This window comes from Eretmochelys imbricata, chromosome 27 (genome assembly GCF_965152235.1).
Source record: "Eretmochelys imbricata isolate rEreImb1 chromosome 27, rEreImb1.hap1, whole genome shotgun sequence".
NCBI classification, from domain to species: domain Eukaryota; kingdom Metazoa; phylum Chordata; order Testudines; family Cheloniidae; genus Eretmochelys; species Eretmochelys imbricata.
The window spans coordinates 8,685,317-8,712,608 of NC_135598.1; the positions used below are offsets into that span (position 1 = coordinate 8,685,317).

At 54.8% G+C, this 27,292-nt stretch overlaps 2 protein-coding genes across 9 annotated transcripts in view; one reads left to right on the plus strand and one right to left on the minus strand.

Moving 5' to 3' along the window:
* The window catches only part of HDAC5 (histone deacetylase 5), a 108,337-nt gene extending 96,052 nt beyond the window's left edge, over positions 1–12,285 (plus strand). For all 8 annotated transcript variants that reach the window (XM_077806539.1, XM_077806538.1, XM_077806540.1 and 5 more), the window contains 5 exons: positions 151–269; positions 1,245–1,378; positions 3,829–3,913; positions 4,334–4,487; positions 6,214–12,285. In XM_077806539.1, the coding sequence (XP_077662665.1) occupies positions 151–269; positions 1,245–1,378; positions 3,829–3,913; positions 4,334–4,487; positions 6,214–6,253 (532 nt within the window). In that variant the 3' untranslated portion in view covers positions 6,254–12,285. The remainder of the gene's footprint in view (positions 1–150; positions 270–1,244; positions 1,379–3,828; positions 3,914–4,333; positions 4,488–6,213) is intronic.
* Positions 12,286–13,309: 1,024 nt separating this feature from the next.
* G6PC3 (glucose-6-phosphatase catalytic subunit 3) lies at positions 13,310–25,552 on the minus strand. The gene is made up of 7 exons (XM_077806426.1): positions 25,491–25,552; positions 24,741–24,968; positions 23,127–23,233; positions 20,603–20,693; positions 18,368–18,486; positions 17,362–17,503; positions 13,310–16,259 (listed from the first exon to the last, which is right to left on the minus strand). The coding sequence occupies exons 2-7, from the start codon at positions 24,956–24,958 to the stop codon at positions 15,899–15,901; spliced, it is 1,038 nt and encodes a 345-aa protein (XP_077662552.1). The 5' UTR covers positions 24,959–24,968; positions 25,491–25,552; the 3' UTR covers positions 13,310–15,898.
* Positions 25,553–27,292: the final 1,740 nt, after the last annotated feature.

The following is a 27,292-nucleotide window of genomic DNA, read 5'->3' on the forward strand; positions in this document are numbered from 1 at the left end:
GCAAGCCCCGCTCCTCCGCAGGGTCCGAGATGTTCTGTGCCCTCTCACTGGCCAGGGAGCCGGTCTCCCAGCCCCGGATGACTCAGCCGAGGGTTTCTTGAGGCTGGCGTGCTCTGCTGGGGGCCTCACTCACGGTCTCCCCTCCCCCAGGACGGTGGTGATGCCGATAGCCAACGAGTTCTCCCCGGACGTGGTCCTGGTCTCTGCTGGCTTCGACGCAGTCGAGGGACACCTGTCTCCCTTGGGCGGCTACTCCGTCACGGCGAAATGTGAGAGCGGGGCCGGCGTGCAGGGGCCAGTGGGGCTGCCTTGTGGGGGTCGAGGGCCTGTGTTTGGGGGCCAGTGGGGCTGCCCCATGGGGGTTGGGGCAAGGGCCTGCGTCTGGAGGCAGGCAGCGCTGCCCCATGGGGGCTGAGGGCTTGCTTTCGGGAGCCGGCTGGGTTGCCCCATGGGGATTGGGGCAAGGGCCTGCGTTTGGGGTCATGGCTTGGAGCAGAAAAGCGAGAACCATGAAAATTGCAGCCTGCTCCCTGGGTCGGGACTGGGTCCCCATAACGCCTCTCGCCAGCTCATTTGTCCATGATCCAAGGGCTGGTTCCCCAGGCGGGAAAGCCCCTGGAGGGTCAAATGCCCCCAGGCAGAGGGTTGGCACAGGGTCCGGGAGCCACTCGCTCCCACTTCATCTTCCAGGTTCAGTGGCTTGGGGGACCCTAAGCGCTGAAGGGGGAGCTCTGATTCCCAGGCGTGGCCTGGGGATGGATGTCGGAGCCAGGAGGGACCCAGGCCAGGCTCTTTCCCTGCCGGGTTAGCCCTGGGCACCTCTACTCATTGGGACCCAGCAGCTCCAGGGTCTCCGAGCTGGGCTGCACCTGGTTCTCCTGAGCTCCCAGCAGGCCCCCGTAGCCGTGGGGCTGATACAGAGATAAATGCTCTCGGTGCCCCCTCCTGGCTTTCCTGGGTGACAGGGGGAGAGTCACTGCCCTGCTCTGTGCCTCAGTTTCCCCATCTGTGAAATGGGGGCTTAATCCACTGACAAAGCAGTTTGCAATCCCCAGGTTGTGGGCAATGGTTAGTCTGTCTGTCTATCTCCATGCATGCAGGCATACCTGTCTGTCCATCTGTCTGTCTCTTTATCTCCATGCCTACGCCTCTATCGCATTGGCCCCTGTTATCCCAGTGCCCCCGAGTGCTAGGGGAGGGTCTTGTCCCACACTGACCAGGGCAGTTTCTCCCCCTCCCTGTAGGTTTCGGACACCTGACCAAGCAGCTGATGAAGCTGGCTGGCGGGCGCGTGGTGCTGGCTTTGGAGGGAGGACACGACCTGACAGCCATCTGCGACGCCTCAGAAGCCTGTGTCTCCGCCCTGCTTGGCGTGGAGGTCAGTGGAGTTCCTGCCCGGCGCAGCCCACAGGGGCTCATCTCTGGGCCTCAGTTTCCCCTCCCTGTTTAGCCTGCAAGCTCTTCTGGGCTGGGACTGCGTCTTACTTTATCTGTGCAGCACCTGGTCTCGGCTGGGCCGCGAGGTGCTCATGTGATACAGACAATAAATATTATCAATTGATATAATTTAGTATCTGCATTACAGCAGCGTCTAGGAGCCCCAGTGACAGGGCCTCCATTGTGCAAACACAAAACAAAGAGATGGTCTCTGCCCTAAAGAGCTAACTAAAGAGGTGACTGCAATACAGGGGAAAGCGGGCCCCAGACTGGGCCCAAAAGCCCCAGTTCGGGACAGCATCTCTCTTCAGGACGGCCCTTTGGCATGTGGTTAACTTTAAACAGGTGCTTCGGTCCCCTGTACCGTCCCTGGGTGAAATCCTGGCTTCACTGGAGTGAGATTTCACCCAATGTACTCAGCAGGACTTCAGCACGTGCTCCGAATAGTTTATTGTTGTTATTGCAGGGGCTCCTCTGAGCCCCCAGCGGGCCGGGTCCTTGGTTGTGCTGCGCAGACAAGATGGTTGCACGTGCTTAAGTGCTCTCCTGACCGGAGATGGATTTAATCGCGCGCTTAAATGCGTTGAACGGGAGCCCGCGGGCTGCCAGATGCGCAGGGAACAAACTGAAACACAGGGACAGATACCGGTTCCCTCTATTTGCTCTCTCATGTCTCTGTCAGGTGCCCTGCTGGCCAGCTTGGCAGAATTTGGTTTGGGGTTGTTGTTTTTTTAATTTTGATGGATAAAATCAAATTTTCTTTTTAACCTTTGTTTCTATTTTTGTCGATTTTTTTTTTTTTTGGTTCAATTTAAGTTTCTGGGGGGTGACAGACTCCCATTGCGGGGAAGCCCCTCCCCCACCCCCCACTGCTGAATGGCTCCTCCTGGGGGCTCGTATTCCTCCTCCACCTTGCAGTCCTGGTCGGGGGGGGTGTCTCTGCTCTGCCCTGCCAGGACCGTAGCCTTGTCCTTGTGCCTGCAGGGACCGTATGTCAGTAGCTCTGCGGCTGGGCAGAGACCCCAGCGGGTGAGCGAGAAGTGGGGCTGCAGAGGGCTCCCTGCCTGGCCGTGGGGCCGGTGACACCCAATCCCTGCAGGCGCAAGGCATGGGAAGGGGGAGACTGTACTCGCTCCAACTGTTATCCATTGATATGTTTTGTCAGTTTCGGTGTGTCAGCTGAAATCAGCACTGATTGACCCTTATCCATTAAAATCGAATCCTGCCATGTCTAACAATCGGCTAGATGTACCCTGGGTGGTATGGGATTTTTTTCTGCCTTTCTCTGAAGCATCGGAGACAGGACACCGAACCCGGCGGGGGTGGGGGGCAGAGAATCCTCTTGTAGATGCCTGTCTCTGGGGTGTTTTGCGCACATGCTCAGGGTCACCCTGAGCTCCAGATTTGGAGCCGGGAAGGATTTTTCCCCTGGTCAGATTGGCAGGGACCACCTGGGGTGGTTTCACCTCTCTCTGCAGCACAGGGTGTGGATTACGGGCTGGGATCCGCTGAGCATCTCTCACCTGATCAGTTCCCCGCCATTGCAGGAAACTCCGGCATCGGCAGCCCCTCAGTCTCTCCCCTTCCCTGCCTGCTGGTGGCAGGTAACAGTTTAGCCTCTCGAGGGCAGGTTTGATCTAACGAAAGTCTGAATACAGGGGAGTTAACGGCCTGTGCTGTGCCACAGGTCAGGCTGGTTCCAGTCGGGCCCTAAACTCTAACCTCTGTGAAAGTTCTAGTGATCCCAGCTGAGCCAGGTACCCAGGAACCGTGAAACTGACTAGAAACAAGCGTGAAACTGACTATCACCATGGGTAGGGAGGGAAGTAGGAAAAAGAGAACAGACCTCAGAGCAAGGGATGAGTCTGGCGCTATAAACCCTCCCAGTGTGTTACCAGGGGAAGGGGGCATTTGGGAAGGGCATTTTCTTTTAAAAGATACATTAATTATGGTCCTGATCCTGCAGTTGAAGCGCACAGGTGGGTCCTGTCTGCCTCTAAGGAGCTCCCCGCCCCCCCCCCCCCCCCGATCAAGGGTTGAGGCTTTCAGAAGTGCTCTCAGCATGGGCCTCACTCCGCTCCCAGCAAAGTCGCTGGTAAAACCCCCATTGATTTCAACAGGAGCAAACTGAGGGTAATTGGAAAAGCCCTCCCCAGGGGATTCAACTGGGGAGCCAGGGCCCCTCCCAGCCCCAGGGGTGGGGCCCATCTTATTACTATTGTAACTTTTATATGATGATGTCACTGTATAATAATAATAATGTGGGAAGCGGGGACCCCCCGTCGGGGAAAGTAGACTTGAATGAAGCGAGGGTGGGGAGGGGAAGGGTACAGAACATGCCCCCAACTCTTTCTGAGTCTCTCTTCTCTCCCCATCCCCCCTCTCTCCCAGCTGGAACCCCTGGATCAAGCTCTCCTGCAGCAAAAGCCAAATGTAAATGCCGTGGCCACGCTGGAGAAGATTATTGAAATCCAGAGTAAGTGGAGGGGGAGGGGCAGCCCAGGGCGCTGGGTCTGGGGAGGGGTTGGGGAATCCCTTCAGTTGATGGCCTTTAGTTTCACCTCCGGGCAGAACTTCAGAGGGGGATAGGAAAAGCGAGTCCCAGATGTGCTGGGGGTGGGTCATAGGATGAGGAGGCTTTAGCTCTTCTCCCAGCAGGGGGCGCTGTGGCAGATGGGGCAAGAGAACTCCCAGCTATTCCTGCCCCAGCCTCTCCCAGCAGGAGGCGCTGTAGGGGGTGGGGCAGGAGCGCTGGCTGTGGGGGGAGCTCCCAGCTGTGCCCGTCCCAGCCACCCCCAGAAGGGGGCGCTGTAGGGGGGTGGGGCAGGAGCGCTGAAGCGGGTCGTCAGAGTGGGGTTGTCAGGCGCCCCCAATAACTCACTCCCGGTGCCTGCAGGCAAACACTGGAGCTCTGTGAACCGCTGTGCCTCAGTGGTCAGTTGTTCCTTGCTGGAGGCGCAGAAGGGAGAAGCCGAGGAGGCAGAGACAGTAAGTGCCATGGCATTGCTCTCGGTCGATGCCGAACAAGGAAGCACAGACTGCAGCCCCAGGTATGGCCACCCCCCCGCGGCACCCTCTGCCTTTGTACGTCCTCGGCATCCTGGATGTATTGTACCTTGTTGCTTACAACTGGGATTAGCCTCCTTGCTTGTATCCCCACAATACGGGCCCGAGTGCGGTCCTCAGCTGGCTCATTGAGCCATTTTTGTTGGAGGTGGACTTGAGTCTGGGTCTAGATCTGGCTCTAAACTTCCCAGTAGCAGGGGGATAGAGCTCCAAGCCTCCTGCCTCCAAACAACAGGCCCTTGAGCTAAAGGACAATCTCCATTAGCCCATATCTGTACAGGGCCTATGACACAGAATTGATCAGTTCTGCACCCATCCAGTAGGGGGCAGTGGTGCAGAACTGATCAGTCCGGCCAACTGACTGCAGTGTGAACCTGCTGATGCTTCTTCATTGCCCAGCTCAGTGCATGCCAAGGGATTTGCGTTTGCCGGTGAAATTCACCCTGGGCAGCATGTCACTGGGACAATGCCTCATGCTGGTGCTTCCACACGGGGGGGGTCATTTCTCCTTTCTCCTTTGCACGCCCTGGCTTGTGAGACAGCTCGTCCTCCCCTCCCCCTTTTTGCTCGCCTACTTACAGCACCTGGGCAAGCTCCCACAGGGGAGCTGTGGCTGAGTTGAGGCCCCTTGGAAAAGTGAATCCATGGAGTCCATTTTCCTCCTGCCCGCTCGCATTGCTAGTGACCAGTAACACGCCGCAAAGACCCCAGTGCCCCGAAACCACAAGCAAAACTCCTCCAGTCTTTGGCGGAGCCGAGACGGTGGGAAACATGTCCTGGCAAACAAACACCGCGGGGTCTGATCTGCTTCGGTGGGGTCTGTGGCGTGTCTGCGCCCAAGGGCTGGGGGAGACGGGGAGGACAGCGGATCATGGGCCACGTTCTCCTGCCCCCTCGCAGGAAGGAGGGCAGCAGGAAGCGATTGGATAGCATGGCGAGGATCATGTTCCAACACACCCATCCTCTGCCCCTTGTCTCCCCACACCCGCCTTGTGTGTAAGGGAGCGAGCAGGGAGGGGGCTCAGACTCTGGCCTGGTCTAGAGGGAGAATCAGCCCCAGTTTCAGTCACAGGGCAGACCCCCCCAGGCACAGAGGCAGGGCTGGGCTTGATGCTGGTGGAGCTTTGTCCTGGGGTCAGCTCGAGGGCCGCAAAGCTCAGCTTTCCTTGGCTGCATTTGGGAGCAGCTGGCCAGACTCTGGTGAAATCAGGAGCTAATCCCCAGTGTGTGCAGTCTCCCTGCGCCTGGCACGTCTCCTTATTTGTGTTCCTGTACCACCTACGAACCCTGTGGCGCTAGGTGCTGTACACATATTGTACACAGACTGTCCCTGTCCTCAAAGAGCATACAATCGCTAAGGCCCGACAGACATGGACAATCAGCAAATACAGATACTTATCCCCATGCGTAGCCCCGACCCTCACTCCTTTGCTAGAGGGACACGTTTTCTAGCATGTTGGGGGGCTGAGCTATTTGGAAAGCCCAGTTATCTCTGTCACCCCTGGAGTTACGGAGTGATGAGGACTTTTGAGAACTCTTTATTTAGGTACCTAAATGGGAGCTGGGTTCTTCGGACGGTCCGGGCTCCAGTTGCGTGCGCTGAATGCCGGGGACCATCCGTCCCTGGAACACAACCTGAGATCAGGCCTTCCGCCTGAGAGCAAGCGCCCGCCCCATATTAACAGCTGGTGTCTCTCTCTTTGCCCCTAGACAAGTGGAGGAGCCGATGGAGGCGGAGCCTGTTTTGTGAAGTGCCAAGCCGTCGTGGAGCTGTCACTTTTTTGTGGGTTTTTTGGTCATTTGTGATTTCGTTCCCCCTCCCCCCCCCCCCAAAAAGGAATTTTTTTCTATTAAAAAGAGGAGAAAAAAAAAAAAGGCATACTCGACTCCACAACAAAGCCGTGTGTGTGATTGTGTCCGTCTCCACGCAGCTGAGCCCACCAGCCTCTGTCTTGTCCCCGCACCTTTGGGAGTCAGGGGTTTGGCTGGTTTCAATTTCCTTCTCTCCTGTCTTTCTTCATCCTTCTTCCCTTTGGTGACACACGGTAGCAGCGAAACAAGAAACTGTTTCACTTTGGGGGTTCTTCATGCTCTGTGCTCAGGAGAGAGGAGACGACCCGGCTGATTTCAAATCCAAATGGCAACACTGTCCTGTTTTCTCTCCCTCTCTCTCCTTTTCTCGTTCCCCTTGTTCGCTCACACCGCAATCCGAGCTCGGTGACTTGCTTTCTTTTTTCTTTTTAAGCCTTCACACCTGAATTCATCTTTCTGTCAATTGTGTGGAAGTGTTTCTGAGACATAAGTGACTCTGAATGCTAACTGAGGACGGTCTCTGGGGGAGGAGAAAGGAAATATTCGTGCCTTTAATTAAGTCATTTTTTTTAATGCCTTAATTTCTCTGTGATTTTCATTTTGCTCTTTTGAGTTACCGTTTCTGAGGGAGCTATACATATATAAATACGGGGCAGGGGAAGAGAGTCACACTTTTAGTTTGATTCTCAATCACCCCCCACCCCCAACCCTCCCTTCTCCTACCACACACACTGTGTAATTAATCCCATTGTAATTAAGAGAGCCATTGTGCATCCGTGTTCACGACCAATGCTTTCTGGAAGTTCTCTTTGTTCTGTTCTCACAAAGCCTCGTCTCGCTGTAAATAATTTGATTTCTTGTCTTGTGTGCACAAAAACCGTTGTCCATTCGTAAAAAAACAAAAACAAAAAACAGAAAAAAAAAAGGAAAAAAAATATTTTTCTTTTCCTGTTACTTCACCAGCCTAAGAGAACTTAGAAGGATTTTAGCTTTAAAAGAGGAAAAAAACAAAGGTATATAATTTTATTACAGATGTATTATTTAATAGTATTTTTTTAAATGCACTGCACATGCTTTTCCTTTGGAAAGTCGGGTGGTGGGGGGCCGGAGATTTGCACCAAGGACAGAGCTGGGTGGTTTTGTTTTAAACGATTTCTAAGTTTCGGGTGATGTCAGCCTGCGTGTCGTGTGGTTTTTCTCTTTGGTTGAAACCTCTGATGAGGTCTGTCGGGGTCACCGTTCCCTTTGGGTTTAATGCTCCCAGGGACTCCCGGTGGAATGGCCTCTTGGATCATCTCCACATTCGGATTCACCTTTCTGTTCTGCCCTTTTCGTAGGCACCCACGGGTCCTGGCTGTGGTTGTGTAGCGAGGAGATACAAGTCACTGGGGGGGATTAGGTTTGTCCTGGTGTGGAGGGATAGGACGATGCCTTTTAAAGCTGCGGGCTGACAGGAGACTGGGGTGGTGCTTAGGTCTGGGGCTGGCCCCGGCAAGGGGCTGACCTGTTGCATTGGAAGGGGGGTGAATTTCACCCCGGCCTACAGGAAGTGATGTGGGAGGATTCCTTGCCGCCCGCCACTGTGCCAGGCATTCTGGGAAGTGGCGGGGTGGATCTAGAGCCCTTGGCTGCTGAAGGTGCTGCAGTTTGCCCCACCCGCAGGAGTCTCAGTACTAGACCCAGATCCAAACAGCCCCAGAGATAATCGCTGGCCCCTCTGATGAGGCAAACCTGAACCCTGGATCCAGCCCCCTCTAAGCTTTGGGGACTGTCCCGCTGCCAGAGGACCCTTCTTTGTCGTCAGTTGTCTTCCTCTCCCCGGCTCAGATCCCTTCTCTCTGACACCGCAGTGGGAGTAGCTGTGCTGAACTCCCCCCATGAAGGCCCTGTCTACGCTGGGGTTCAAGCCCTGACTGCAGACAGGGCCAATGGCCCCTCCCAGAGATACCCCGGGGACTCTTCACCCCCCTTTGCAGGGTGAGGTGCTTTGGGGAGGCTAGAATCCCCCTACCACGCTCCCCAGGTTGCTCCCCCAGCCCAGGGCAAGCCCCTTCCAGCCTGAGCCTGGGGATCAGACTTTGCCCCCGCGTTCCCGAGTTGCTGACTGAGCACTGGGCCCCTTTCATGGTCTTACTTGTCTCCCTCCCCCATACGGTTTCTTAGCCGCAGGGCCCAACGGCACGAGCCCATGCAAGCGCAACGGGTGTGCGGACGAGAGGGAGCGTCAAAGCGCTCTTGGCACGAGGCTCCCCGCCTGCTGCCCTGCTGCAGCACCCTGCCCCTGAAACAGAGAGGCAAGCGGCCACTTGTCTCTTGTGCCCAGCGCTAACTGAGCAGAGCTGGGGGGACTTAGTGCAATATGTACTTGTGAACACTAGCTGGTGCCGTTTGGCAAGGCAGCTCTGCTCCCTAGAGCTCTGCGCTTATCACTACGGCCCCTCAGTGCCGCCAGGTGATAAACGGGGTCTTTCCCTGTAGAGCAACTCGCTAACCCTTGGAGGGGAGAAGGATCTATGCAGCTTGGCCTCCTCCTGGCTGGCTCTGAAGGGATTGGCGCGATCGCAACAGCTCCTTAGTTGGGATCATTTGGCGCGTGGCTAAACCTGCCAGGGGTAGTGCCAGGCCAGCTCACCTCACTTGTAGGCTGGACTCCTGACCCACCCAGGAGGCCTGGCAACGTGTCGGTAAGAAACCCAGCTCTCTCGTTCCGAAAACCAGTGCCCTAGAAAGAGCGGCTGGGTTGACAAACTTAACTCAGGTGAAACTAAGAGAGATGGATTATTGATCCTCCCTAGGATAGGACGGTGGCAGGGGGGGGACTTATGTGGGTTGTTCTTCTGTCTCTGCTTATATGGCTCCCCGTCCCATCCCTTCTCTCCAGCATGGTGCTGGCCATTAGCTTTGACTGCAGTGTGGCGAAGGTCAGATGGTCTGTTCGGAGCCTCTTGAGTCTGGGCTCTTGCCGAGCTGTTAAAGGCAGAATGAGCAGGGGTAGAAACAAGAGGGGCTGGTTTATTGGCAGCTGGGCAGCTTCACCCTGGCGGCTTCTTTAGGAAACCTGCAGTGGTGGCAGGGTCCGTGGAGCAGTGACTCTAGGATACGCCTTATTTCCCTTTGGTTGTGGGTTCAAATGCAGCTCAGGTCGGCAGTGACTGGGTCTGTCTACACTGCACGGTAAACCCAGGCTCAGACTCACATTTGGGCCTAACTCCCCTGCCATCCACACACAAATCAGTCAGGCCCTACCTGGGGTGGTAGGGGGGCGGGGCAGGGCGGGTGTAAGCCTGAGCTCCACTGTGAGTCGGGTCCAAGCCCTGTCATTTTGCAGTGTGGATGCAGTTCAAGCTGCAGACCCGAGTCAGAGGTCTGCCCAGTGCAGTATGGGCCTGTTAGCATGGCTGTGAGCCCTGGGTCCAACACTTGTAAACCCAGGTTTACCACGCAGTGTGGACGCACAAGCGTGGGCTTGAATCCATAAGCCTGGGTCCCACAGACCCACGTTTGCAATGCAGTGTAGACATACTCAGTTGGGTCCCAGTGATGCGCTGCAAGGCAGACATACTCGGTAGGGTCCCAGTGATGTGCTGCAGGATAGCCAGACTCGGTAGGGTCCCAGTGATGCACTGCAGTGCAGACATACTCGGTCGGGTCCCACTGACGGAGGTTCAGCTGTGCAGCCTGGATGTCAGATTTGTCTCTATAAATACCTTTTGAGCAGGTCACCCTGGGCCCTGGCTTGGATCTTCACCTCCGCCTTTTGCCAGCAGTGCCGAGGCATGACATACAAAGCGAGTCGGCACTGAAAGTTGGAAGGCTCCGTTCAGTTCTGAGCCGCCCACCCCTAGCGGAGACGTCGCCCAGTCAGGCGGCCGTGCAGTGAGGTGGGGTCTCCGAGCATGGCCCTGGGGGCTAATACGGAGGGTGGATTTTGCCCAGGTGACAAAACCCACCTTCCCACCTGGCGCCACTATTCTGTCTTGGCAGAGATGTCCAGGATTGAATTTCCCTTTGCCCTGCCAGGGTTGCCCCCTTCAGGGCAGAGCTGGCCCGGGGGAAGCTTGCCCATGCTCAGCGGCTCCATTCTTGGCAAGGCAGGAGATGTGAAAACTCCGGCAGAGCTTCCCAGATTAGGGGCTCGCTGATCTCAGCTGGGCTCTAGCCCAGAGGCCAGGAGAAGTTAGGCACAGAAGGGTCTACTATAGCTCGCCTGAGCACTCAGGGAGTTGGAACAGGGATCGCAGCCCTCTGCTCGCCGCAGCCACCATTCGCTGGGCAAACCCACTGGAGGAAGGGCCCCGATGGGTCATTCGAAGCCATGGGTGGTCCCTTCGAGGTCCTGTCTCCACTGAGCTCCCAGATCCCCTTCTCCCCTTCCCAGAGCAGCACGGAGGTCATTGCCAGGTTTCCAAGGGGCATATCCGCAGGCAGGGTGGTTTACAAGGCTTCGCTCACCTGATTAAAGGCCTGTCTAGAAGCCATGCTAGGCCCGTTCTGCCAAGAACCCCTGTCCAAATGTGAGTCCCGCTTCCCTGGGAAGGCCTGGCCGTGGCTTGCCCGCTGGGCAGGCAGAGCCTGAGTTCCCTGCTCGAATCCCAACTGCTTGCAATACCAAGCAAGGCACCCTCAGCTCTGTCACCACAGCTGGCTCCCACTGCTGGGGCTTTGCCTGGAAAGCTGGAGCTGAGCCCCTTGAAAGGCTCAAGCTTGTTCTTAGTTACCCTTCCCTGAACTATACTGCTCCCTGGAGCCATCCACTAGCTCCTAGGTCCTTAAAGCCACCCCCGCTCCGTGGAAACCCCACGGGCCAACAGCAGCAATTGCACCTGCCTCTTCTTTGGGTGGGGAACCTCCCCTCTGACCCACCTTGGCTAAATGATGCCCTGATCTTGCCACGATGGTAGCACAGTGCCCTTCATCTGCCCTGTCTGCTCTAGAGATGCAACTGCCCTCCCTCCCCCGGTCACAACCCTGTTTCGTTTTGGAGTGTAGATGGGACCTCAGGCTCATTTTGTAGCCACGCTACGGCACCGCTCTAACCCAGTTCCAAAACGCTGGCAGCAACCCATCTCCGCTCCGCAGCGCAGCCCTGGTGTAGCCAGCCCGGAGACCAGCCGGTCTGGAACTGTCACCTGGACGCGGCTGTATCGGTAGAACCCTTCGACTGTCTGATGTATCAGTAACCAGAGGGTCCTGTTTGCCCTCACCCTGCACCTCGCACAGTCATTTGGGTGTAAAACGCTACCAGATCAGACCAGGCGTGTTTCACACCCTCAGGGCACTCGAGCAAACGACTGGCACGGGGGTGACAGGCCCATCTGATCTCGGCTCCTGAATACAGTTGAGCCCCCTCTGCCCAAGTAAAGCCAAACTGTGTTCGAATCAAACACTGATCCTAGAGTTCGGGGAGGTGGCGGGAACCTTTCTGCTCATAAAGTCCTCCAGTCTTAAAGCAACCGAGAGAAGAAAAGCATTTTCCCCTTAGTCGCATTGTTCCTCATCATGGTAATGTTTCTTTTGGGACGGGGGAGGGCAGTGAGCCGCCCTCCCCCCTTTTGCAGTCTGTCTCGGTTGCATTATGGGGGTGTCAGTTTCTGCCTCGGTTCTATTCTTCATTCATTTGCAAAAAAAAAAAAAAAAAACCCCAAACCAAGCCATGGCTCCATTGGACACCTGTAAGTGTTTGTCCACGGGTGGATTGTGTCCCATGGTCTCGTTTCTGAGTTTCACACCGTCTCTGCAGTATTACGTTGTTGGGGGTGGTCTGTGCCGTTTTTGTTGTTCCTGTCCCCTGGACGCTGCAAGATGCCACCCCCTCCCCGGGGTGGGAACTGTTTCTGTCTGAGGGTTTGGTTTTGGTTTTCTGGTTTTTTGCCCTGCTCTCTGTCTCGCTCTCGCTATGGTTTTCAGTTGAGTATTTTGTAATCTGTTACAATGTTTGTCCTTGTGTAAATAAAACTGTTTCTGGCAATACCCGCTGGTGGCGCTGGCGTGCGTGGGTTTGTTTGGGGTTGTACCTTTCCGCCAAGCCTGCCAGGACCCGAACAGGGCCGCACCAGCCCTGAGTTTCACCTCTATTAAGGCTGCCGCAGCAGCGTTGGATTTTGATTACTGGCCTGATTTTCAGAGGTTTCCCGCAGCATCAAGGGGATTTGATGGTCCTTTCCGCTGTCAGAAAGGGGCTGTGTGGCAACTCACCAGGTCGGAAGGCTGGTCTAGTCCGTAGGACACTGGAAGGCACTCTAGCCACCTGGGTGCTCATCCCAGCTCTGCCGTGTGGACTGGGGCACGTTGCTTCAACTCGCTGGGCCTCAGTTTCCCACCTGATACTGCCCTTGCTCCCACAGGGGTTGGTGCTTGTGTTAATGAGTAGAGGCACTACAGGGATGGAAGCCTTCGAAGTACACCCACAAATAACTCACCCTGGAAAGGTTTTAAGGGCGGCCGGACTCCCTCTCTGAAAGCTGGTGTAAATGACTCTCTAAGTTCCATGAACTGCATGATGGTCCGGGGGGTGGGGAGGGGTCGATGGACCAGTTCAGCGGCTGAGTTACACCCCGTGGCTGGTTCTTTAGAAGGGTTTTGTGGAGAACGACACAGGGCAGGCAAACCCAGACCTGCCCCTCTCACAAAATAGGCTGTGTTGCTAGCAGAAAACCAGCCCCTTTTGCACTGGTTGGGGAATTCCATGTGCACCATCTGTGCTGGTGGGGAGCCTTTGCTCCGCATCATGGCCAGTTCCTCCAGACTGGGGGGACACATCACACCCCTTCAAATCCCCATCCCCGCCCAGTGGTGGGGTAAATGAAGAGCAGCTCACTTTGAATGAGGTGCCAGGGGTCACACAGGCAGTTCCAGGGTCCTTTATTTGGTTCTCAACACCAGGAATAAATACGCGCAGCCAGCACTTGGCCATTACCCTGTAGCACCTGGGCACCCCAGTCACGGACCAGGCCCCTGCTGTGCCAGGCGCTGGCCAGACACATGGCTGAATCACTTCCCCCTCCCCACACACAATCATCCCCCTCTCCCCCTAATGTTTCAAGTCACAGAGGATTTGCAATGACACAGACAACATACGCGAACAGAAGCATTTTAGCTACAGCCTGTAAGTGCCGCTACCACTGGAGGGAGGTTGGCCTGTGGCCTCATCACTCAAGGCCTTTGGCCCTGTCAAGGCTAAGTGATGAGACGCTGCTTGGGGCACCGTGACCTTGTCCAACACCTTGGCCTGGTTTCCACCAGCACAACTGATCCCCGGTTTCCAGCTAGTCTGCACCAGCACTTAACAACGTTGCTAGTTTCCTGGCAGTGTGGCCTACCGGCTAGAACCCTGGGTTCCATTCCCAGCTCTGCCACTAGTCTACTGGGTAACCTTGGGCAAGTCACTTCACGGCTCTGGGCCTCAGTTTCCCTAGCTTGAAAAATGGGGATGATGACTTGGTCTTTCATAAAGGGCTCTGAGATCTGCTTCTGAAACGCTGTAGCAATGCGCTAGATGTTAGTCTAGAGACCATAGCTGGAAAGAGGCAACGTACTAAACAATCAAATTGGAAGCAGCTAGAGGATGAGGCCTAGCCAGCATGGATTTGTCAAGAATAAATCATGCCAAACCAACCTCCTTTCCTTCTTCGACTGGGGTACTGGCCTAGTGAACAGCGAGGGTGCATTAGACATGATATATATTGATTTTAGGAAGGCTTTTGACACAGTCATGCATGACAGTCTTGTAAGCAAACTAGGAAGATGTGGGGTAGATGAAATTACTATATGGTGGGTGCAAAACTGGTTAAAAGCCTGTAGTCAAAGAGTAGTTATCAATGGCTTGCTGTCAAACCGGGAGGATGGATAGTGGGGTCCTGCAGGCGTCTGTCCTAGGGCCAGTACCTGTGTCTCTGATAGTGGAGTGCAGCATTCGCCTATAAAAGTTGTAGCTGACACTAAGCTGGGAGCAAGGGGCCAAGCCCTTCGGAGGACAGGCTTAGAATTCAAAAGGACCTTGTTAAATCAGTGACTTTGATCTGAAATCAACAAGCTGAAACTCAATAAAGACAAGTGCAAAGTACTTCACTTCGGACGGAAAAAAGAAAATGCACAGCTACAAAATGGGGAGTAGTTGGCTAGGTGGCCGTACTGCTGGAAAGGAGCAATCGTGACTCACACATTGAATATGAAGCCACAAGGTGATGCAGTTGTGAAAAAGGCTAATATCATTCCGGGCTGTAGTAACAGGAGTGTCGTACGTACGACACGGGAAGTAACCGCCCTGCTCTTCTCAGGACTGCCGAGGTCTCAGCTGGAGTGCTGTGTCCCGTTTTGGGTGCCACGCTTTATGAAAGATGTGGTCAAACAAAACAGAATCCAGAGGAGAGCAACAAAAACGATCAAAGGTTTAGAAAACCTGACCTGTGAGGAAAGGTTAAAAAAAACTGAGAAAGTTTAGTCTTGCAAAAAGAAGACTGAGGCGAGACCTGAAAACAGTCATCAAATATGTCAAGGGCTGTTACAAAGAGGATGGGGATCCACTGTTCTCCATGTCCACGGAACGTAGGACAAGAAGTGATGGCTGCATCTGCAGCCAGGGAGATTAAGGTTAGATATTAGGGAAAGCTTTCTAACTCTCAGGGTAGTGGAGCTCTGGAACAGGCTTCCAAGGGAGGTTGCGGAACCCCGTCATTGGAGATTTTTAAGAATAGGTTGGACAAATGCCTATCAGAGATGGTCTAGACGTACTTGGTCCTCTCTGAGCACGGGGGACTGGACTAGATCAGTGTTTCTCAATGCCCGGTCCATGGACTGGTGCCAGTCCCTGAGAGCTCCCTGCCTTTAGGAAGGCAGCAAGATGGTCCCTGGTATCAAAAAGACTGAGACACACTGGACTAGATGACCCCTTGAGGTCCCTTCCAGACCCATATTTCTAGGAGCCTATGGTAGTCACAATGCAGCTGGAGAATAGAGTACCACATTTTCTAGTGCGGATGCACCCGTCGCATTCACACACAGCTGTCCCAACCATTGGATGCCCAGGACGAGGTCTTCAGTACCAGCCAGAACAGTTTCTCTGCAGTCCAGACAGGAAGTTACCAACGTTGGAGCCACAGGGGGCCAGCTAGTCCTCCAAACAGCCCACCTTGCGACACACTGCCTCGTGTTAGGGTCTTACCCAAGACCCCTTTCTCCCAGCACAGATCAACCTCCTTGATGCTAACGCTCAAGAGGCCAGATTCAAGCTGCTGGTTTATTTGGATCCTTCTCACATGAGGCCCCATCTAAGCCAGAGGAGAACCTGCATTAGCCAAAGCAGGGCTAAGTAACTGAGCTTTCCAGCAAGGTGTTCTAGCCAATGCAATCCTCCTCTAGCCCAGAGCCAGCTGCTCTCATGCACAGCCGCACTGACACACGGGGCTGAACCAGCAGACGGGAGAACAGCATTTGGCCTCTGTTGCATCTAATGATGTTGGAGGCTGGGAGGATGGATGCTGCTACTTGCTGGGAGATTTAGTTTACATGCCTGCGGGTAGTTCCAGCCACGCCCCCTAGGGTGAGTGACCCACCGTCTGTGTGGGTCACTGATGCACTGGACGTGCTACTCGGAGCGTGGCCGGGTCTGCGTGAGAGGGAGTGACCGGACCAGCCATGGAACAAGCGCCACCACCACCCATGGGAAGCTGGCGTATTTCAGAAAGTTCAGGCCATACCACAGGCCGACCTTCTCCGGCTGCGCCGTGTTGTTCAGGCCCTGAAGGGCGGCGAGGGCCAGGCCGGCACCCGCGGCTCGCTGCTTCCAGCCGGGTCTCTCGTGCCTCAGCTGGGCGTAGAGGGAGGAGTGGGTGGCCAGCCCCAGGCCCAAGGCTGAGGCTGTGTCCCGGCACAGCGACGCGAAGGGTCTCGTGTCTACGCGGATCCACTCCGGGTTCAAGCACCACTTAGTGGCCAGGTGAATTGACCTAGACGAGCGGTGGAGAAATGTCAGCGCCTGAAAGCTCTTCGCGAAGGGCCCTGGCAGTAACTGGCATGGCGAGAGGCCCTGCCGCCCCAGCTCTGAGCTTGTCGGGCCTGCTCAGCCCTGAGGAACTGGCCAGCCCTCCTGTGAGTAATTCAGTAGGACAGCTGGAGTCCACATTGAACCTGGGCCTTAGGGCAGTGCCAGAGAGGGGCTTTCTTCCAGCCTCTTCCCCCTCTGGGGTCATAAAAGGTCCTGTCAGAGGGGAACTGGCCCTTTAAGAGAGTGCAGGGTCCTGAGGACCTATGACTGATTAGCTGCCTCCCACATGGGCTTAAAAGGGGGTACCTGGACCCCAGAGGGTGGAGTCCTGGAGAGTCAGAGCTGCCAAGGAAGAGCAAGGAAAGGGCCATGGGAAAGACAGGGAAGCTGCAGAGAGCAGAAAGCTCTGCAGGCCCTTCCTGGGACTAGGTAGAAATTTCTAAGACCAGGTGAGGGGCGACCAGCTGAGCTGCCTGAGCTGCAGAGCCAGTGCCGGGGGGCTGAGGGCTAGGAGACCAGTGGAGTGGCTAGCTGAATGACCCTCCTGCCCTGAAGAGCCAGAGCTGGATGGCTGAGAAGGGCTGAGCTGTTGGTCTGTGTTCTGAATAAATTATGCCCAGAGGTGGCTCCTTGAATTGGGCCAGGAAAGAGCCTGTGCTCTTCTTAGACCTGGACCAAGGGGATGCTGAGGCAGACGCACCGGTGGTGTGCCTGCCTGCCTGCCGCAGAGTGGCCCAGGCAGGGCCCCCTTGTCGCCACTCCCCAAGGCACTTTCAAAGAGAGTGGGTGTTATCCTGGTCCCTGGGCATGTTCTCTCTTGGGCAATTCTGCCTCCCTCAGCTGGAGTGACTGTGTCGCACCCCGGAGGAAGGGCGGGGGGATTCCTGTGCATAAAGCCCCGGGGGAAGGAAGATGCCGCAGGAAGGTAAGTTGCCAGTAACCTGAGGAGCAAGAACCCGGCGGGTTTGTCTGCCAGGGTCCTGCAGCCGGTCAGGCCACGCTGGGCCTGGGTCTCTCCAATCAGGAAGCTGTGCAAAGGGACCCTCTTCCCGTGAGACGCTCACCAGTCGATGTCCACGCCAAGAGCGACCATGCTCCAGTACAGCCCAATGGCGCCCAGCAGCAGGGCCAGCGAAGTGGCAAGGTAGAAACTCAGCTTCCTCTCTGCGGGGACGCGGGCCTCCAGCATCCAGCCCAGGGCGGCTCCTAGGCAGCAAAGAGACGCAGGGCAGAAGGGCAGGGAGTCTTGGCCGGCAGCAGCCTGAGGACTGGGACGGTGAGGAAGGGGCTGTAGCTTGAGCAGAGACTGATGCTGCCCAGCAGTGAGGGAGGAGGGTGCTGGCCACAGGTCCCTGCCGATGAGGGGAAAGAGGGCTCAGACACCACCAGCTGAGCGGGTCCTGAGGAGCTGATGGTTGCTGGATTCCCGCTGCTCGGGTCAGCTGGGGCTCAAGGTGACGGCTCACACAGGGAGGGGTAAGTGTAACCCACTGCCTGCCATCCGCCAAGCCTGCTGGGGCTGTGCTGGCCACCGAGGGTGGGCTCAGAGAGGGGAGGGTTAGCAGACTCTTAGGGCCCAACAGCCCCAAGCGGATGATTGCAGTGACCTACCCGAGCCTGATGGCGGCAGGGCAGATGGATGTGCCCCAGCGGGAGAGGCGCTAGCCAGATCCCTTCAGGGACAGCACCTGCCTCCTGAGGACAAGTCTCCCACCTGTGCAGCCTCCTCTCCCATGAGACCCCGGTGGCACCCTCCTCACTGGGGCTTAGAGCAGGCTTGCGGCAAGGCTGCAGGCTAACTTGGCCAGACCAGCGTGACCAGGGCCAGATCACATGGAAACCGAGTAGAGAAGCCGTGCTGGGACCTAGGCCAGACCACGCTGGTGCCAGCCACGAGGGCCTGCCAAACGGCTCGGCTAGTACAGCCCCCAGCCCAGATGGGGCCAGTGTCTGAACACAGTCACCATCTCCTTTCCTCTGGGTGACAGCCAGACAGCCTCCTCCCTCTGCCTGCCAGGCCCGAAGCATGCCAGGCCCACCACCCTTCCAGCCTCCCCCGGATCTACTAACCAGCCACAATGCCGCCCAACACCTGGTGGGGGAAGTGCGCCAGGATGAAGATGCGTGAGAGCCCCACAGCCAGCAGGAGGCAAAAGTAGACCACGAAGGGGGTTAGCTTCACCAGCCAGCTGTTGGGGGAGGAAAAGTAGACCACGAAGGGGGTAAGTCCAGGTACGTACCACCAGGGTATCTGAGCACTGCATGGTTCGGTCCTAGTCACCAGCGAGTCTGATCCCCTTTGCCCTGCACCGTGAGCAGTCACTTGCACTGTGACAGGCGTTCTGAACGCTCTGTGCTGGCGGGAGCGACCGTGTGAGGTACAGGGCACTGGAGAATTGGGCCAAAGAAGAGGGGCAAAAACGCTTATACGTGAGGCAAAAAAAGAGAGTCGAAGGGGAGCAGGAAACTACAACAAACCGGTGAATTTTTGGCAGAGATTTTTCTTGGGTTTGTGGGAATTGCCCCCAATTTTTCAGAGGGTTGTTTTCTTTTTTGCAATAGTCGCTCACAGCGGGACAGGGGCACGTGGCCAAAGGACAAGTGCTACATTTCCTGGAAATGGTCCCATTTTTGCCAGGGGCTTCCCAGTCACTCACTAAAACCCTGTATGATACAGCATGGCCAGAAGGCAGCAGGAGAATGATCTAGGAGAGAGATGTAAGTCCCAGGATAAGGAGAAGCCTTATTCCCTGTAGAGGGAAGAAAGGTTTCTATAGATTAATTAAAAGCACCTGAAGCCAATTAGAGCACCTGAAGCTAGTCACCTGATTAAAACCACCCTGCTTCAATCAGCCAGGGGAAGGAGTTGGAGCAGAGTGCAATCTGGAGGAGTTGAAGTAGAGGAGAGTTTGGAGAAGTGCTGTGGCTAGCTAGAAAACCAAGACCCTAGGTAAAAAGACACCCGGCTTGTGCAGAGAGAGGGGGCAGGAAGCCCCACAAGCTGAAGAGCAGGAGAGGGAAGTAGCCCAGGGGAAAGAAGCACTAGTTCAAGTGGTTTACCATTACCCCTAAGGCCCCTGCGCTGGGACCTGGAGTAGAGGGCGGGCCTGGGTCCCTCCCTCTCCACTACCCTTCTCTGGGTTATTAGTGGGACAGTAGATACACTAGTTCGGGGCAGGAAACTGCACCCTGAACCCCCCTCCAAGAAGGGGAAGCGGGGGACCCATCGTAAATCATACCGGCAATTTGCTACACCTGTCTTGGGGCCCCAAGCCAGCAAAACATGAACGCCCAGATTTGGAAGGTATTTCGGTGATGCTGCACTGAGTGGTGTGATGCCCAACTAATTTGGGAGCCTTAAGCCTCCTTTTCAAAAGGGATGTAGGCACTTAGCCCAGACTTAAGGCTCCTAAATCAGTTGGGCACTGCAACGCTGAGTGCAGCAATGCCTAAATACCTTTAAATATCTGGGCCTTAAGCCCTTGGTTAAGTCCCTCCCTGCTCAGCAAAGCTCTTATGCACATGCTTATCTGTAGATGCACGTTCAAGTAGATTTAAGTGCTCCCTGAACAGCTAGGCACATGTATAAATGTTTTGCTGAACAGGGACCGCCTGCTGAATCGGGGCTTAGTTTAATAATACAATTAGCTAACATGGTATTAAGCCCCTCCTAGCACCGAGTGGAGACAGGGTTTAACACCTTTCAGACACATTGGGTTTGACTACTACTAGCTGTGACAGATGCAATGTTTTGGCAGCATGGAATACAACACGATCGCTCCCCCGTTAGGCCAGGAAAACAATTGCTAGGCGGCCCATGAAGCTACACGACAGTCTCGGAATATTCCATATGGCCGTAGCATCTGTCACATCTCAATATAATAGTCTTTGAACATTCTGTGCTTCCAACGCATTGCATCTCTCACCCCAGCAATTGCATTTTTAGACACCTGGGGGACAGATTCTTCGCTGGCCTGGACAGCACGAGCTGGGGATGAAATGCTACCAGATCTGAATGGCTGTAGCTTTCCACCTGCTTTGCACCTATGATGACAAAACATTGGGGGCAATGAAGCCTCGGACCCTAGGGGACTGATCCTGATTGGGGGGCTCAGGGCACTACTGTAGCACTAACTATAAATATAACCAATAGGATAATAGTTGACCCATTGGAATAGGACATGCCGCAGGCTAGATCTGTACAGCAGGGCTCAGCTGTGTTACGACAGCCTCCAGGCAAATGCCCACCCTGACAACAGTGGAGTGTCGGGGAACTGCCTGTCCCAGGACCCCTGCGGTACCTACCTAGTGGAGTGTTGGGATGCCAATGCCGTGAGAGCAGTGGCGATGGGCCACAAGGCTGCCCCTGTGATCATGCAATGGCCGGAGGGGCTACCTGCATAAAGGGAACACGAGAGATTAAATAATTTTCCTGCCTGTATCTGTGAGACAATAGTTAGGATCTGGAGGTAGCATTGCCTAGTGGGTAGGGCATTGGACTAAGAATCAGGAGACCTGGATTCTATTTCCAGCTCAGCAGGGGGACCATGGGAGGGGAGGGGGGGGGAGCAAGTGTGCGCCTCAGTTTCCCCATCTATGAAACAAGAGAAAATGACACTGACCTCCTTCGTAAGGTGCTGTGAGATCTACTGATGAAATGTGCCAGGAAAGAGCTGAGTGTTAGTAGTCTCCTTGGGGAACGAAGGGGTACTGACCCATTCGGCAAGACTGTTTGTAACCAAAAGTCACACAGCCAGTCTGGCCTCCAGTAAAATCCATCGGCCTGTGCTGAAACCACCACTGCTAGGGACTCCTGGCCAGATCCTCAGCTGGTGAAAACTGGAGTAGCGCCCCAACAGAGGGGCTGGCCCTCACAGTCTTATTCTCTGCTCACTTAACACCAGTGTAAACAGGGAGTAGCTTCAGGGAAGTGGCTAGCGTTACCCTAGTATGAGAGGGGAACTGAGCCTAGAGAAGGGTGGCAGTATCAAGGAGATCATGGTACTATAAAATGCTGCATTCAAGCTGCATTGTTTCTATGACTTAGATCTGGGCGGACTTCTGGGTTCTGTGGCTGGTGCATTACCCTGCGCCCCCCTCACTATAACGTCATGGGAAAGGTGTGGTCAAGAATGGCCTCAGGTCTCCCGCTCTTCTGGTTGCTGGCACTCAAGGTTCTCATTGCATGAGTATCCACACCCCAGATGCATGGAAATAGAACCTTCCTTAGAGCCATCTGCCCTCGTGGGCTGGCACCCAGCCACCGGGGCAGGAGACTGGGGCTTCACGGGGCAGAGGGGAGGAGGAAAAGGAGCTGGAGGCTGGACTTTCAGGGCAAGGGGGAAGTCAGGCTGGGAAAATCAAGCAAGATTCCCCTTCATTCCACTGCCTGCTGTCAGACAGCAGACCTTCCCAGGGATTTCCTGGCCTAGAAGCAGGCAGTGATATTTATTACTTGCCAGTGTTGATGGCACAGATTTCACTTCCCACCGTTCACTAATGTGTTCTGCTGAGAATCACAGGCTAATTAATGGCCTTACAGCTGAGCTCTGTCTCTCCTGTGCCATGATCCAACTGACTGGTTACTTAAGGCTGGGGCACTGTCTGCGCTGTCCCATCTCCAAGGCCTGGACAAAGTGGGCTGCAGAACAACACATTGAGCACTGTCAGTCCACCAATGCAGACGGGGCCTGCAGCCGGCCACATTCTGTAGATGCCCAGGGCCCGGCAATATCCTCCTCGCAGATGGCATGAGCCCTCTGACGACAGTGGGAGTCGGATCAGGCCCCGAGAGCCCATTGCCGCTTAGTCCTCAGAAATCAAAGTGGATCTGAGGCTACCTTTGTGTAACTAGCCACCCAAGAGACTAGGAAGGAGTTTGTGTGCTCCCATTAGAAATCCCCTCTGGCCTCCTTTTAGGACTGCCTGTTACACAACAACCAACAACAATGACCTCATTGATTGCCCTCTTCATCTGTAAAAAGAACAGGAGTACTTGCGGCACCTTAGAGACTAACAAACTTATTTGAGCATAAGCTTTCGTGGGCTACAGGCCACTTCATCGGCTGCATGCAGTGGAAAATAGAGTAGGACGGTTTTATATAGCAGAGAACATGAAACAATGGGTGTTACCATGCACTCTATAACAAGAGTTAACACCCATTGTTTCATGTTCTCTGCTATATAAAACCGTCCTACTGTATTTTCCACTGCATGCAGCCGATGAAGTGGGCTGTAGCCCATGAAAGCTTATGCTCAAATAAATTTGTTAGTCTCTAAGGTGCCGCAAGTACTCCTTTTCTTTTTGCAGATACAGACTAACACGGCTATTACTCTGAAACCTCTTCATCTGTGGATCTCAAGGCACTTTACAAAAGGAGAGTAGGAATCCTCATGGCCATTTTACAGATGGGGAAACTGACGCAGTGGGAGGTTAAGTGGGCAGGCCTTCCGTAATGAGGGGACTCGGCTTCCAGTGATGGTACAGGGGTGTCAATCAGCTGTCCTGGCCAAATTCCAATGCTGAGTGTTGCCTTCTGCTTCCCTAAATTCCTTCTGCAGTTTCAATTCAGTACCACATGCTTCACTTCCCATCCTGAACTCTTATGTAACAAAGCTATGCACTGTTAATCAGCCGCCACGTTCCCCCCTCAGAGGGGATTGCATGTCAGTGGTTGGTAATGTGATTCCTGTGTATGTGCACGTGCTGAAAAGCACTTTGCAATCCTTTGGGAGGAAGGGGCTATGGGAATATAGGACACCACTGTTAAGAGCGGTGGTACTTTCCAGAGACATACATACTGAAACTTTAGCCATCTTAATAACCAACCTGGCCCTGTTTCACAGGAGACAGGGAACTGGCGAAGCAGGACCTTTTCCTTGCTGGAGAGCCCAGATTCATAGACCCACCAGAATGGCCGTTCACCAAACAAGAACCTAGGGGCAGAAAGAGGAGACAGAGCTGTGAAGGCTAAAAAACAAAATGCCCAAGTCTCCCAGAAGCCACATCCTCTCTGGAGCCAATAGCCCCATGGGACACAGTTGAGGTCAAAGCCTGATCCATAACTTAGGGTACATCAGGGCTGATATGTGACCTCAGTGCTGGCCAGGTCCTTTCCCCCTAGATGGCTGGGGAAGCAGGTCAGCTGATTCTGGTTCCTGGTTTTGATAAGTCTGCCCAGTCAGCAGGCCTGTGGCCATTGCCCAGGGATCTCCCAGCAGCACACGGCCTGGCATACGAGCTGGTCTGTTCCGACTGACACCCAAGTAACTCCACTGGCGGTAGCAGAGTAACGCTGGGTCTGCACCAGCGTGACTGAGCTCAGGATCCGGCTGTGCATGCCTGCGGTTGCTATTTGCTGGGTTATTAAGAGAACGCCTGAAGGTTATAAAAGGAGTAGGAAGGGAGTGGAGAGGAGCAGAGGAAGAGAGAGAGTAGAAAAGAGGAACGTAGGGAAATAGAGACGAGCTAGGTGATATTTATGGGCTGTGTGGGCCTGACCCATAGCCCACTGAAGTCAATGGAGCATCCTATTTTGATGGGAATAGGATTGGGCCTGACTCAAAGCTCAGCAGAGTCAATGGACAGCCTCCCATTGATTCCTATGGGCTTTGAGTCAGTTCTAAGACCATATATAAAGCGGGGAGAAGCATACACTGCTTCAGACCTTCCATGGCTCTTGGCAGCGCTGGGTGCCACTGAAGTCCTGAGCCTCTTTGACCCCCACACTCTTTGCTCCTTGGAGAGCACAGCCACCTGTCCAGGAGCATTAAAGTCGGGTGAAGTGACAGGAGCAGGGCCCTGTAATCATGATGACTTTTCTAACTGCTGTTGCTGCACTTTCCACCTGGGATCTGGAGTCACGCTTGGATCTTTCTGCCTCTGCCATTGCCCTTAGTAATAAAGATCCCACAGCTGGGATTTACCTGATGCATCTGTCTTAAGGCAGAAACAGCCTCTGGCTCACTCTCCCACAGTTGGGCTAATGGGAGTGGGTACTTTTAAGTGGCAATAGAACATAGGAGTGTAGGAACTGCTACAATGGATCAGACTGGTGGATCCATCCAGTTTCCCCGCTTGGATGGTGGGCAATTCTGGATGCTTCAGAAGACGAAACCATGCAGGGAGCAGATTTTATTTTTTAAGGGGAAGCACATGATTTGGCAGGGAGTGGCTTTGTCTCACTCTGCTTCCTTATTGCAGGAGCAGTGACTCATGCTTCCCGTAAAAGTGGCGATGCCGGCAAGACAGCGTGTGCCTTGCTCAGTTTTCCTAGAACAACATAAAAACTGATCACTGGGAAGATGGGTTTCATTAGTAATAACATCCTGAGCACATGGGTCTCTTGGTCCAGTAAGTCTGCTACCTGGGGCAGTGCAGGGGATTCTGCCCCTGAGCTGTGTACGTGTCTATCGGAATGTCTTGGAAGAGACCTTTTCTCACCATTTAGCCACTATATTGAGCCACTCGGAGATTAAACCGATCCACAGCACTGCCACCCCGACCTTCCGGTCCAGAAAATACGCCAGGGGGAAAAAGACGATGAAGATACATTTGGGATCGGCCAGGCAGGTCACCCAAAGCCAGAACCTCTCCAGCCAGGGCGGCCCGGTCTGCAGCCTCTCGGCAAACAGAACTCCGCTGCTGTACAAGGCGTCCATGGCGGCGAGGCTGAAAGGACAGGGGAGAGCGTTAGCCTGGCCTGGACCCGCGACCGGGCGCACGTTGCACCCGCCATGGCATGGGGCGCAACTTTAACCCCCCCCCCCAGTTTGTGTGACACGGGGGAGGGGGTGCGTGCCTGGGCTGAGGCAGAACAAGGGGCCGGGCTGATGAGAAAACAGGTGCCCCCGAGGGACAGGGAAGCCTGCCCCCCACCCACCCCCTTCCCTTGAGACTTCCCCTTTAAGGAGGGGGAGGGGCACCCGAGACAGGGAAGCCCGGCCCCCTCACACCTCTCCCTCCCCCAAACCTTCCCCTTTAACGCACTCCCTCCTCCAAGGGGCTCACGGGGCCTGTCCCTCCCCCAACGAGCCGCGTGAGGCTGACGCAGGACTCGAACCCGGCTCTCCCGAGCCCCCCCCGGCTCGTGCCCTAACCACGGGGCCGCCCGAGCCCCCGCCATTGAGTCCTTCCCCCCCCCGCCCCCTCCCCTCGGCCCGCGCGCCGCGCCACTAAGTTCTGCCCCGTTACCCGGCAGCTCCCGGATGATGACGCTCCCGCTCGGGCTGCGCGCCCCCTGCCCCGCGCCTACATTTCCCAGAGGCCTCAGCGGCCGCCGGGGTTCTACGGGGAGGAGGCGGGGCCGCAGCGGGTGCGCCACGCGCGCTCTCTGCCCCCGCCGGGGCCCGGCTGTGTGGCCGGCCGCGCCCCTCCGCCCCCGCCTCCGCCTCGTCCTCTCCTCCTGTGCCCCGGATGTCCCGTCCCACGCCCCCTAAGTCAGCTCCTGGACCCAAATCCAACGCCTGCCCCCCCCAGTTCCACCTGTAGCCCCCCCCCCCGGCAGTCATCCCACCTTGTAGCCCCCCCCCTCCTTCCAGATGCATCCCCTAAACTAGCGCAGATCCCACTGACCTCTTTCTCCTTATGCCCCACTCCTACCTGTATCCCAAATCTCCCCCCTCTCCACCCTGTTTCCCTCCCTACACCCCAACCCTACCCGCTATATCCCTCCCGTGCCCCACTCCCAGCCTCCCTCCTCCCCTGTAGCTCCAAACCCACACCATGCACCCCCTGCATTTAGAGTGACCAGCTAGCAAGTGTGAAAAATTGGGACAGGGACTGGGGGGTAATAGGTACCTCTATAAGACAAAGCCCCAAATATCGGGACAGTCCCTATAGAATTGGGACATCTGGTCACCCTGCGCACATTTATAATCTCATTCTCTAACCTGGGCCCTCAATCCCATATAGCCTCCTGTTACTCCCGTGCCTGAGTCAATGTGCCTTCAGTTCCATCTTGTTCAAACCAGGGGATCGCACCACCATGTTGCGTGACGGACACTTGACAAAATTACCATACTTAGTGACCGACGGACGGACAGACGGACGGGGGTTGTCATTCAGAGTCATTCAATGTTTCTTGAAAAATTACCACGGACCTGAAAATTTTTACCATGGACACATTACTGACCTCTGGTACAAACCCAGTAAAGCAGTAAATTAAATCTAAACAAGATTTTTTGGGAAGGGGAAGTAACCAGCATATTAATAGTCACGTAAAACCACTGGGAGATACTAGAAACCTTAAAAAGAAAAGGAGGACTTGTGGCACCTTAGAGACTAACAAATTTATTTGAGCATAAGCTTTTGTGAACTACAGCTCACGAAACCTTGCGTGAAGTGCATGTCTATGCTATTATTTATGTATTGCTATAGTGCATAGTAGCCCCACTGGGAAGTTTACTCTTAAAGGTGACCTGCAAAGTGGTGGGAGGGAAGTAGGTTTATGCCATTGTTTGCTGCTCTGGACTGGGATGTTTAAGAAGGTTTTGGGGGGTTCCCCCTCTTTTTACAAAAAAAGTCTTCCTGGCTGCTTCTTTATGTTCAAAATGTAAGTATTTCCTATCCTGGAAAACTCTGTGGATGACTGGAGGACTAGACAAGATTTGATATCTCTAAACAGGGAAGAGGGGTAGGGGAGTAAACTTTCCATCCTTTCTGGCAGAGGAGGAGTTCCTTTCAGGCTGCCTTTCTCCATGATTAAGAAGCAAAAATGAGTACACACCCGATTTAAAGCAAAAAATCTTTGTAGGTCATCTTTAATTTCATCAGTGGTAACAAACTAATCCTCTTTTTGCTAAACCGCTGCATACAAAGGGAGAATAAATAAAACACTTTCTTGACCCTTTCCAGAAAAGTAAGGAAGATGCCTGGTGCTTCCTCAAGGGACTTTCACAAGAATCTAGTAAACAATTGATTTTGGGGTGGGATCCCATCCTGTCATGATGCAATTTGCTTCTCCCAGATTGCTGCAGACTTGGCTACTTTGGAAT